Raw genomic sequence first — 13,788 nt, forward strand, 5'->3', positions numbered from 1 at the left:
TTCCCAAAGCATCGCGAAATAGACCTCCACCAAATGCATGATTGGAACTTTCCTCCAAAGAGGCATCCGTGTTTAGCTTGATAGTATCCATCAAAGGCGATCTCCAGCTCACCAAAGTAGGCACACGATTAACTCTCATTCCCACACCGTCCATAAATCGAGCCTTTTCTACCCTCTTTGCAGAGTTAAATATTTGAGCTATGATTCCTTAGGGTTCACCCTAACACCTTTAAAGATAAATCCACACCTCTTCTTCCATATATACCAACATCCAATCCCAAAAAGTGAACACCATTTGAGACCACTCCCCATTAATCAATTGGAGCTAATATTACGACCTAACCAATCAGTCAAAGTCAAAAGAACTATCAAAGAAATCATCATCTCCTCCATACCGCAACATTCCTTCTCAGGTTTTCCTAGCATCAAGACAATCTCGCAACATGTGCAAGCTACTCTCTGAACCGTCACCACACATATTGCAAAGCACTGTCGACGAAATTCGCCGCCTAGCTAGCTCTTCGTTTACCATGACTCCATTGTTTAGAAGGAGCCAGAAGAAAACTTTTATTCGTTGAGGTCCATACCAGCTCTAAACATTCCTCCAAAGAGATGCTCTTTGTGGAGTTTGGCTCATACCCATGTCGTTATAAGCTGATTTAACAGAAAAAGTGCCCGATGATGATAGTCCCCAGTAAATCTCGTCCTCCCCCTGCTCCTCATCTGGGTCATAATTGCAGCTATACTATTTATAACCTCCTCTGGTAGAAATTGTTGGAACTTTGTCCAAGAGTACCTATAAAAAAAAGTCAGGATCGCAGTGAAATATCTAAATCTCATATATACTCTCCACTTAAATGGTATCGTCATTTATTTTATTTGTTTTCGCTATATGATCATTTAAGACTTTAATTAAGTTGTATGACTTTTACAAGTTGGACTCTCAGAGAGAATTCAGACCTAGCGAATTATTTACTTAAATTTGAATCATACGGGTCATTATATATACTTTATCCCCACGAAAATAGTTTTATTTATTGATATCACATATTTAATGTGTAATTATTAAAGTATAAGGAAAAAAATTGAAAAATGATAACCGAAGAAAGTGAGCTTGAGATTAATTAAGATGAGTCCCTTTCTTGTTCAATTGCATGACCTAAAATTTAAAATGGATGGATTATGGAGTATTATCTTACCAAAAGTTGTCAAAAAATTAATGTTGTGTATTTTAGTACGAATTTTTATTTATGACATCAACAAACATGATGCAAAATGTGCCTTTGCAGTCGCATGTTTTCTATATAGTATAAGCAAAATAAGCAAAATAATATGCTTGATCGACATTAATTCTACATTAACAACCACAACACCATGCATTTAGTTATATAGTTCCAATGCTACAAAAACTAACACATAGGTATGTATCACTTCTAATTTTGCAGGAAAAATAGGTACTATTTGAGTGCGTGTGTGTGTCTATGTCTCTTCTTGATCGGGTGCAGGTTCTTCCGTGGAATCGGGTTCATTTTCGGGCAAATCGAGATCTGCAGGGGGTGCGTTTTTCTTGAGTGAAGTAGTCTTAGTGAGATGTGAGTAGCTGCCCTTCTCCTTGAAGAGTTGAGCAAAGTGAGGCTTGCAGTAAACGATGCCGTCGAGAGCCGCATAAGACGACATTGTTAGGTTGCACCCTCCATGGGCACACCTAAAGCATTGCTTGTGGAAGAACTCTCCCTCCACGGTCACCTGCACGCATGTACATGAACGTACGCAGAAAAAATATTGATAGATGTTATAATTATACTTATCACATTAATAATTTATAGCTATATTTAAAAAAAAAAGAAGTACTATGAGACTTAGTCTTAAATTCACGGGGTAAAACATATCAATGGATGTAATTTGCCATTTTTCTTTGACGAAAATAAAAATGTTCAAAGTCAAAAATTGGTAATAAAATTACATTAGATACTATAGTGTAGGTTATGTAACATACCTTCTCAAGTGGGTATACAGTTTTTTTACAAACTGAACATTTGTCTAACGTGCCAGAAAACATGGATGACAATTTACTAGGACTCCTGCCCTATACATATAATCAAATCAAATTTATTATAAGTCTCAAATTTCAACAAAAATTCCCATCCACTTTATCTTAAAAAAAATTATGGTAAATAAAACCATAGGGTTACCAGTTCTGCATATTTGCCACCTGATCAGAAACGAAATAAAATATAATGTAAGAATTATTATAATCTGATGAATTATGTATCCAAATTTGAATATGTAGGGTTTAAAAACTGACTTAAGCTTGAGTTAAATTTCCTAGTAGTTAAGCTGCCTGTTTCTCTGAAGAGTTGTTCAAAGTGAGGCTTGCAATAGAGCTTCCCATCCACAGTAGAGTAGTTGCTTATCTGTAATTTTTTCAAATTAATATGAATTTGATGATGTTAGTTTTTCTGGAAAATTAATTATTACAAAAGAAAAAAGATGGTTGGGAATTTCCCCCTTTCCCATGAAACAAGCACATATGAAGTGGAGTTAATATAACTCATTATCATAATGTTATTTGTCTCATTTTATTTTTATATTTGTTTCAATAAAATTAAATTAACTGCATGAATAATTTTTTTAATATAATACTAATAATTAATCTGATTGCACGAAAAATAAAATTAAAAAAACCTAGTACAATTTTTGTAACGAGATTTATGCAGTATTCTAGAAAAATCGTTGGTAGAATGGAAAGAGTTGGCGGTAGAAGGCTCCACGGGGAATGAATGGGAAGATCGAAAGGTTGGAAGAAGAAAGGATTTTTTGGTTAGACGCATGGAATTGGCTAAGCATTTTCTTCGAACAAATATAGAACCAGAATGGAATATTGTGGCATATTCTTATCATCTTATAAAATGTACCTCATTTTTTAAAAAGAAAATACGATCCATTCTCTTATGAAAACTCGAAGGGAAAAAGTTTTTTTTTAAGTAGCTTACTTTTATAAATTATGTAAAAACGGAATACACAGCAAAAATAACACAACACATACAGCGAGACGCCCGTTGCAAGTGTCGCATTTGAAGCAATTCTTGTGATAGGGAACTCCATCGGCAGAAACCATTTCAGCAACATGCACAACTTTTTCACAAGTGTGGCATTTCTGCGTCGTGCCATAGTTAGACGACATCATAAATTTAATTTGATTTTTCTTTGATGAAATAATTTCTACATATGAATAAATTGGTGTTTTAGAAAATGATCATTTTAAGCAGATTTTAAAGGTGAGTTATAGGCTGAAATTTAAAGTAGGGGAAATGATGGCTCTGGTGAATTTGGACCTACTATTAAGGGCTATATTTATGTAACAGAGTTTGAGAGAAATCAAATTATTTTGGCTTCTAAATTAATCAGTGGATACTAGAGGTTTTAGGCTCGTTTCGCGTCATATGTTTGAATCTAATTAAAAACTTGAACGTTTTTGTTCAAAGTTATTATTACTGCAAATAATAATAAAAAAATTACTTATTAAGTTAAAATTTTGAGTATAAAATTGTAAATTATAGGAGTACTATAATCTTTACTTGGTGTCGATGCTCGTGTTTGTTCATGAGGAATTATTTTCTTGATTTTATAGCTTAATTTACGAAATAATCAAGATTAGCAAATACACATGTATGTTGGTTTTTCAATACTATCAACCAAACATTCATTGTCGTATCAATCTCATTTTTATCACAACTAATTACTAGTACTAATTTATTTTTGGGATAACTGCCTTAAAAGTCATAAACTTTCGTCATTTTTCGGTTTTTCCCACAACCTTTCATTGTAGCATACAAAGTCATAAACTTAGTCGGAGTGCGCCGTTTTCCCATTTCGGGTTTTCCGGTTAAAAACTAGGTGACGTGTCGTTTTAATCCTACGTGGCTGCTGACTAAACATAAAATTCTATTTCACTTCCAAATTTCCCCCCCAAATTTTACCCTACATTTCACCTTATTCACCAAAATTAGCCTTCTTTTCTCTATCTCACTCCCAATCACTCCAATCGGAAATACTCAGCGATGGTGACGACGACTTCAACTTCAGCGGCGACGGCTTGACCGGTGACGGTGTGAACAAAGTCAGAAACGAGCACGATCGTAGGGCTTCTCCAACACCTGAATGGCGGCGAACCTAAGTGTCAGCTCCTTGTTGAACCCAGAAATTGAACCCAGAATCTCACGTTCCAAAATTGAACCCAGAATCTCACATTTCAAAACCATAAACGAGAATCATTTTTGCATCTTCAAACAATGGAGCTCGAATTCGCGACGGGGGATTGAGAATTGCTAATTGAATCACTAATTACCTCGATATGGATTCCAATCTGAAGGAGTTGATATTGCCTACCAAGCTGAAGCTAGATTTCGCGACGGGAGAGGCTGAAATTGAAATTGAAGGTTTTAATCCCCAATTCGGGTTTAATTTGGGGATTTGATGTAATTGAAGGTTTTTCATTTATAAAACGACGCCGTTTTGTATGTATACAACGATGTAGTTTTATAAATTTCCGGCGTATTCCACCTAAGAACTAAGACATGCCACGTCCGCGTTATTTCAGTCGGAAAATTCATGGGTCAGGTCGAAAGGGAAATTCACACACTCCGACTAAGTTTATGACTTTGTATGCTACAATGAAAGGTTGTGGGAAAAATCGGAAAATGGCAAAAGTTTATGATTTTTAAGACAGTTATCCCTTTATTTTTAGCATATCTATCTTATTTTTATCTTCTCCATAAAACGAGTCTATATTAATTTTTGCATACTTCAACTATTAGCATTTTTGTTATATTAGTTTCCCATTTAAAATTCATATCATTAGCAGAATCTCTATTTTTGTGGGGCAAATGGAGTATCTCTTTCATAGGTTTCAAAATTATAGGTTGCGATTGCAAAATAAATTTATCGTATTAGATTAAATATTAGATACAGCCAAATCAAATAAATAATTAACTTCAACAAACATTTTTCAATCCAACCTTGTTTTTAAAAATAAATGTTATATTCTTACCAAAAACCAAGTACGGGCGGATCCATGAGTAGAATAATTGGTTTGATGTCTATATTTTAACTACTGGTAATGTTAAAATTCTTAATATCTTGTCCCACATCGACTTGGTAACGATCCTAGCTCACCTATAAAAGTATGGATAACCATCCCTTTATAAGGCCTATTAAGGGATGAGTGACTCATTTCTAATAGGTAAAAACATAACTCCACGATGTAATTTTTTGTTAAAATATCTTAAACAATATCATTTGGCATCGACTTATTCAAATTAAAGGTCATTGGATCCGAGATAACCATTTCGATTTCAACTGACCCTAAGAAAAAATTAGACTCAACCAACCCCGAAATCCACCAATACACCGAAATCATATAAATCAATCAAATTAAACCAACCTTTATGATGGAGTACGAACTAAACAAGCCCAATAGCAGGGACAGCTCGGCTAGCCCAAAGCCCAAGAAAGAGTTCAGTTCGGCCAAGAGTTCAGTTCGGCACAACCAAAGAGTTCGGCCCTAGCCTATAGCTCGGTAAAAGCCAACTAATCAAGCTCTGCTCTCAGGTCGGCATCAAGCTCTACTCTCAGATCGGCAAAAGCTGCTCGGCAATAATTCAGTAGTTCGGTCTCAGCATTCGACCGAACTAGGAGTTAGTGGACTCATGAAAGGCCTCCACGACCTCCACTACACCCACAATCTATTTAGTGGTGTCAAGCAGTCATTAACTCAGGCAGGATAGTGGACCCATGCAAGGTCGCCACGATCTCCACGACATCCACTACCTAATAAATGCTGCATGCCACGATCTTGGTTCAAAATATAAATAGAACCTAGGTCAGATAGATAGGGGATCTTCTGTTAACTTCGGTAAAGCTCTCTAGAGAGAAAATAATCATATAGCAAGTCTGTGTTGTAAGCTGTAATTCTCAGATCAAGCAATACAAACCTGCCCCCATTTCTCCCCGTGGACGTAGATTTACCTCAGTAAATCGAACCACGTAAATTTCCGTGTCGTGATATTTATTCTCTACCAGCATTTACAAACATCGGAAATTCGCAGATTCATCACTGGCGCCGTCTGTGGGAAGCTCAGAACCAAATTTGTGATAAAGCGAGTTTTTGATCCTCCTCCACCAAAAAAATGCGTTCCAGATCACGTAATACCCATAATTCTGTCCGTGACAACCGTGAGGAAGTAAGTCTAGCTCGCAGGTCTGAAAAACGGCCTCGGGAGACATCTACTTCCAGTTCTCACGAAGGAGCAAGCCACTCCAGGAGTCATCGCACAGAATCTTCCCAGCAGCCCGATTTAAATGAGGTTGTCAAGCTGTTTTTGGCCGAGAAGCAGGAGGAGTTCTTAGCCTTCCTGCAAAAAAGCCAGCAGCCGGAGAAGAAAACGGGGGATTCTCCCTCCTCCTTCAGACATGAAAGTCACTACCGCAGTAGTGACGTGTCCTCCAGGAGAGAGAATCCTCACCCCCGACATGTTCTTCCTCGCCGAACTCCTTTTGAAAGAATTCAGAGGGCACCGGTACGAAGTAGATTGGGACCACGTCTCAATCCTGAGACGCCACCCGCTCAGTTCGTACCATTGAACAAGTCAAGAGCGGAAATTTTCGAACTACATTCCGAAATGTTCGAAAAACCAAAACGGATGACGAAATCGGCCACACGCCGAAGTCTTGATGCATATTGCTCTTTTCATCAAACCCACGGTCACGATACCGAGGAGTGCCGAAATTTGGCTGCAGGTATTGATGTTCTTGTGAAAACAGGAACGCTAAAAAAATACCAAAGCAAGCAGCCGAAAAACAAAAAACAAAAAGCAGAGGGGTACGAGCTGCTTTCCTCAGAATCCGAAAAGGCAACAGGATCCCGAAGACGATGACGAGCAACAATATGATGGAGTAATCCTGACCATTGATGTTTTCCCTGCCGGGAAGACTAAATCGTCCCTGAAGCCGTAATTCCGGTTGAGATCGGCATACCCAGTTTCCGAACTCTAAACTTCTTCTCAGCAGAACTGAAGGAGGACGGACTGAGAGCCGAGCTAGATCTTGCCGAAGAAAGAAGAGAACTGGCCTGCATAAAAGCAGCCAAGTACAAGGAGCAAGTAGCCCGGTATTACAACCAAAGGGTGAAGAAGCTGCAACTTCAAGTGGGAGATCTCATCTTGAGAAACAACGAAGTCGGCCGAGCAGAAAAGCTGGGCAAACTCTAACCCACCATCAAAAATTTCCATATCGGGTGTCAGAAGTCCTCGGCAAAGGGTCTTATAAATTGACTCTCAAGTCAGGAGAATAAACGCCCCGAGCATGGCATATTTCCAACCTCAAAAAGTTCCATTTGTAAGAGACAGTTCAGTCAGTCTTATGTGTTTTCTTTGTTTTTTACTTGTTCTTGTCTCTACGTGCGTTGTGTCTGTCTGTGAGTGTCGTCTCTTACAAATATAACTGAGGTATCTTGTTCTTCGAAGGCTGATCCCCTTCTTAGAACATATACAAGCCAACGATTGTGAGTCAAAGCTTCTAAAGAGGATACAAGACCACAATTCAGCTTAAACAAGCAGTTCGTCCGAAACGAGCTGCAACGAGCCAACGATTGTGCGTCAAAGCTTCTACAGAAGATACAAGACCACAATTCAGCTTAAACAAGCAGTTCGTCCGAAACGAGCTGCAACAAGCCAACGATTGTGCGTCAAAGCTTCTAAAGAGGATACAAGACCACAATTCAGCTTAAACAAGCAGTTCGTCCGAAACGAGCTGCAACGAGCCAACGATTGTGCGTCAAAGCTTCTAAAGAGGATACAAAACCACAATTCAGCTTAAACAAGCAGTTCGTCCGAAACGAGCTGCAACAAGCCAAAGATTGTGTGTCAAAGCTTCTAAAGAGGATACAAGACCACAATTCTGCTTAAGAATCAAGCACTTCGTCTGAAACGAACTGCAACAAAAGTCCGATTCTCGCGATAAAACTTGCCTGAATTAGGACAAGGGAAAGTCCAATCCATGCGATAAAACTCGCCGAATTAGGACGACCAAGTTCGGTCAAAGAAGTTTACCTCATAAGACCAAGGACGACCAAGTCTAGTCAAAGAGGTTTACTGCATAAGACCACTTCGGTTAACTAGGAAAGTCCGATCCACGCGATAAAATTCGCCGAATTAGGACAAGGGAAAGTTCGATCCCGGCAACAAAAATCGCCAAATTAGAACACAAACCAAGTCCGGTCAAAGATGTTTATTTCATCAGACCGACAAACCAAGTCCGGTCAAAGATGTTTATTTCATCAGACCGACAAGCCAAGTCCGGACAAAGATGTTTATTTCATCAGACCGACAAGCCAAGTCCGGACAAAGATGTTTATTTCATCAGACCGACAAGCCAAGTCCGGACAAAGATGTTTATTTCATCAGACCGACAAGCCAAGTCCGGACAAAGATGTTTATTTCATCAGACCGACAAGCCAAGTCCGGACAAAGATGTTTATTTCATCAGACCGACAAGCCAAGTCCGGACAAAGATGTTTATTTCATCAGACCGACAAGCCAAGTCCGGACAAAGATGTTTATTTCATCAGACCGACAAGCCAAGTCCGGACAAAGATGTTTATTTCATCAGACCGACAAGCCAAGTCCGGACAAAGATGTTTATTTCATCAGACCGACAAGCCAAGTCCGGACAAAGATGTTTATTTCATCAGACCAAAGACGAGTCCGGTCAAAGATGTTTATTTCATCAGACCAAAGACGAGTTCGGTCAAAGATGTTTATTTCATCAGACCAAGGACCTAGTCCGGTCAAAGAAGTTTACTTCAAGGCCATTTTACATAAAGGAAGAAACCAAACTAACAGAAAGGAGACGAAATCATACTTCGCCAGCTTCGTCTCCACCTTCTCGGTGAGGTTCAGCTTCCTTCTCCTTATCTACTTCGGCTTCAGCCTCCCCCGTATCCTTATCCAGAATGCCGAAGTGATTCACTTCGCTTTTTCGGGGGGGGTAGTGATGGAGTACGAACTAAACAAGCCCAATAGCAGGGACAGCTCGGCTAGCCCAAAGCCCAAGAAAGAGTTCAGTTCGGCCAAGAGTTCAGTTCGGCACAACCAAAGAGTTCGGCCCTAGCCTATAGCTCGGTAAAAGCCAACTAATCAAGCTCTGCTCTCAGGTCGGCATCAAGCTCTACTCTCAGATCGGCAAAAGCTGCTCGGCAATAATTCAGTAGTTCGGTCTCAGCATTCGACCGAACTAGGAGTTAGTGGACTCATGAAAGGCCTCCACGACCTCCACTACACCCACAATCTATTTAGTGGTGTCAAGCAGTCATTAACTCAGGCAGGATAGTGGACCCATGCAAGGTCGCCACGATCTCCACGACATCCACTACCTAATAAATGCTGCATGCCACGATCTTGGTTCAAAATATAAATAGAACCTAGGTCAGATAGATAGGGGATCTTCTGTTAACTTCGGTAAAGCTCTCTAGAGAGAAAATAATCATATAGCAAGTCTGTGTTGTAAGCTGTAATTCTCAGATCAAGCAATACAAACCTGCCCCCATTTCTCCCCGTGGACGTAGATTTACCTCAGTAAATCGAACCACGTAAATTTCCGTGTCGTGATATTTATTCTCTACCAGCATTTACAAACATCGGAAATTCGCAGATTCATCACTTTATTAACCCATTATTTGATAATCAAGACTTATGGATTATTGTACATTTGAATACATATCAATTAATACACGTACAAAATCGGTCTCGACCATAGCAATGAGAATCCTTGTATTTATCCTTCAAAATATTGATGCATGCTTCCTTGCAAGCTTCTTGAGTGCATGGATCAAGAGCAATGTTTATGAACCCTTCGACTTGTTGCAGCTGTGACGTCATCACCAACATCATCAACGTCGCGACGACAACGACGACCACCTCCGGCTTCATTCTCTCTCTCTTGCAATTCTCTTATAAAACTTGTAAAACAATTGTTTTGTGATTTAGAATTTATGGATTTTAGACCTGTATTTATATATGCTGCCACAACTATACAATGTTTGACTAAATTGGTCTAATAATGAGATAAAAGGAATAGGGATTTGATTGAGAAGAAATTTTGACATGGGATTGTGTCTCCTTGAGAAAAAGTTGAGTATAGATAGACACGGATGTGATCAGATTAATAAGAAATTCTGTAAAAAATTAAAGCAAATCTTAGTCATTGGATCTTGTGATGTAATCGTTAGATTAATGTCATGTGTCATCTTATAATGTAGATTGTGTAATCTAATAATGTAGATCGACTAATAATGTAACGTGTTTTAGTGTAATAATGTAGATTGTGCAGTCTAATAATGTAGCTCGACTAATAATGTAATGCTTTTAGTGTAATAATGTAACTCACATATTATTATCACAACTATCCAATCTAAGGATCCAACGGTTGAGATTTGCTTTGATTTTTTACTGGATTTCAGTTATTGACCATAGTGCACCCAATGATAGAGTAAGCTATCCGTGACCAAAATATTCGTAATTTGAATAACCGAATGGAAAACTAAATGAATTATAATTCGATTAAGAACTTTATGATTCGATCGATTTTCTATTTTCAGTTCGATTCAGTTCTTTCAGTCGTAATTATATTTAATCTAATAGTATCACAAATTGAAAAAAATAGAAAATCCGATTTTTTTTAAATAATACAAATAATTAATCTGATTGCACGAAAAATAAAATTTAAAACTAGTACAAATTTTGTAACGAGATTTATGCAGTAGAAAATTCGTCAGTAGAATGGAAAGAGTTGGCGGTCGAAGGCTTCACAGGGAATGAATGGGAAGATCGAAAGGTTGGAAAAAAATGATTTATATATTGGTTAGACTAATGGAAATGGAAACGTCTTCAAAATATACTCTTTTTTTTGTCATTTTCGTTAGTCCTACAAACTTAGTTCATAACTATTATGAAACATTATCACACTTAAAACTTATACGTCTCTAAAATTTCAAGTATTTTACAAGATAGAAAGAGTGTCAGCTAGCCCCAATATTCACAATACTTACTTAATCCATAATACTGGTATTTTTTTTTAAAAAAAACTCAGACTTATACGAAGATTGTTCAAAATTAAAACGACGGCTAACAAGACAAGAGACTAATACATTCTCTATTTCATCAATCAAATTAACGTACGAGACACTGTATTAACCTGTGGTGCTACCATATATAAAATTCATGTTTTTTAGAAGTAAACTCAACTAAACTCAACATATAAATAATAAGTAATAGAAAAGTGTATGCAAGCACTTTGGTATGTATAAAAGTTTAAATACGATATCATTCAATCAATGTATTAATCAAAGTATAAATATTAATCTTAATCTTAAACTTAAAAAATGATAATATCAAATTTACGGAGGATTAAAAATTAGAGAAAATTTTCTGCAACTCTTAGAGCATGCGCAGCGGTGGACGGACGGCGTTCGTCCGTCCGTGCCGCTGCGAAGAGCACGTCCATGCCAGCGAGCAGGCGACGTGGCGGCACGCGATTGGGCAACGGCTTTGAAATTTTTTATATTAAAAATCGGTTTTTAATTAAAAAAACCGATAAAAAAAATTCACTTCCCAAAAAAAATATATCCGTTTTTTACCACTTTTTATTTTTTTTTTATTTTTTCCCCCAAAAATACACATTTTCATCTATAAATACCCTCACTTTCACATCCAAAAATTCACACCAAACTACACAATTCTCATCTTCATTCTCCCATATTCATTCTCAATCTTTCTTCCACTCCTACACCATAACAATGTCCGGCCATGGCGATTGAGTAGCCCCGACGCCGTCCCGAGCGGTTCCCAACGCCGACCGCAAGGAAGGAAGAAGGCGGCGGCCAACCGCCGTCGAGCCGCGGCTGCAACCGCCGATGCTCCAGTTCCATATGAGCCACCTCCACCCCCCACCAACTCGTTGTGGCAGCTTTTGGCCCAACTCAATATGGCCGATAGGTCCATTATGACCCCTCGCAACTTCGATCGCACGAGGCCATGATATTGGGCCTCCAAAGACAATTGGGGGTAGTGTCGCCGAATGAGTAGTCGTCCACGGTGGTATTTTTAGCTTTTAATTATGTAATTTTTAATTTTTAGAAGTTTAATTATGTAATTTTTAATTTTTAGGATTTTAATTATGTCTTTTTTATTTTATTTGTAATTTGTAATATTTATTGTGGTTTTTTAATGAATTTTAATATAATGGAAATGTTTTTGTTTAATTGAATTTTAAATTGAATTGTGCTCGTCTTTGCGGGTGTTGTGCTCTTGTCAGAGAGCAGACAGAAATAGTGGCGTCGGGCCCACAACCGTCTCGCTGGCAAGAGCACGGTTGTGGATGCTCTTAGAGCATGCGCAGCGGTGGCGTCCGTCGCCACCGCCGTCCGCGCCGCTGGCACGGACGCCATCCGCCGCCGCTGCGCTCGCGCCACTGGCACGGCGCTGCTCGATGTATCGAGCACGTCCGTGCCAGCGGACGCACACGTGGCGCGCTCCCATTCGTCAACGGCTCGACCGTTGCATTTAAACATTTTTATATATATTTTTTAAAAAAATCGGTTTTTTATTAAAAAACCCGATAAAAAATAAAAAAAAAAATTCACTTCCCCAAAAAAATATATCCGTTTATAACCGTTTTTTACACCTTTTTTAAAAAAAATTTCATTTTTTTACCCAAAAAATACACACTTTCATCTATAAATACCCCCAATTTCACCCCAAAAATTCACATCAAACTACACAACTCTCATCATCATTCTCCAATATCCATTCTCATCTCCATTCTCTCATATCCATTTTCATCTTCATTCTCTCATACCCTACAACATCACTATGTCCGGCCAAGACGATAACCTTTCGGGCTCCCACGGTTGGAACCCCGAATGGTTCGGTTCACAACCGTTTCCTAGTCCGGAAACGGAATATTCGGCCCCTCCTGAAACCCAAGATTCGGCCGTTCCGGGTGGCTACATTCCATACCCAATCGACGACCAAGGTGCCTCCGAAGGGCGCTACGGGTGGACACCGGAGCCTAGGCATCGCGCCCCTTCCCAAATGCCAATTCCTCCATCTCGCGCCGGTGTCCGCACACCGTACTCACCGGCGGAGATGGAAAGATTGTTCAAGGCGTACTTGGAAATCTCCGAAGATGCGGTGGTTGGAACGAACCAATCCGGCGATCACTTTTGGTGGCGCGTCTCTAGCCGGTACAATGCAAACCGGCCGCCCGGAACGATCGAGCGCAACGAGAGTATGGTGTGCAACTGCATCGGCCGAGCCAACGAAGAAATTGGCAAGTTTAACGGCTATTTCAAACAGGAGTCCCGAAATGCCGGGAGCGGCCGAAGCGAGGTCGACATCATCACCGCCGCGCTGAGCACATACCAATCCATGAACGGTAAGTCGTTCAAATATCTTAACGTTTGGCAGGAGACGCGGACGCACCCGAAGTATAAGGGAGGCATAACATCCTCCTCTAGCGGCTCCTCCAAACGATCAAGGTCGGTAGCCCTATCCGACTCCGGCTCGGAAGAAGTGGCTAGCCAACTCGCCGGAGCTAACTTGGGTAGCCCCGACGCCGGACCGAGCGGTTCCCAACGCCGCCCCCAAGGAAGGAAGAAGGCGGCGGCCAACCGTCGTCGCGGCTCGACTCCCGAAGCCACTCCCGAAGCCGCTCCCGCTCCCTATGTGCCAC

General features: G+C 39.7%; 1 protein-coding gene across 1 annotated transcript; it reads right to left on the reverse strand.

The window, feature by feature from the left end:
* Window positions 1–1,467: 1,467 nt before the first annotated feature.
* Window positions 1,468–3,216, reverse strand: LOC121799677 (LIM domain-containing protein WLIM2a-like). Its single transcript, XM_042199115.1, has 5 exons — window positions 3,047–3,216; window positions 2,306–2,414; window positions 2,193–2,212; window positions 1,997–2,086; window positions 1,468–1,746 (listed from the first exon to the last, which is right to left on the reverse strand). The coding sequence occupies exons 1-5, from the start codon at window positions 3,185–3,187 to the stop codon at window positions 1,480–1,482; spliced, it is 627 nt and encodes a 208-aa protein (XP_042055049.1). The 5' UTR covers window positions 3,188–3,216; the 3' UTR covers window positions 1,468–1,479.
* Window positions 3,217–13,788: the final 10,572 nt, after the last annotated feature.

Source organism: Salvia splendens, chromosome 4, assembly GCF_004379255.2.
Source record: "Salvia splendens isolate huo1 chromosome 4, SspV2, whole genome shotgun sequence".
NCBI classification, from domain to species: Eukaryota; Viridiplantae; Streptophyta; class Magnoliopsida; order Lamiales; family Lamiaceae; genus Salvia; species Salvia splendens.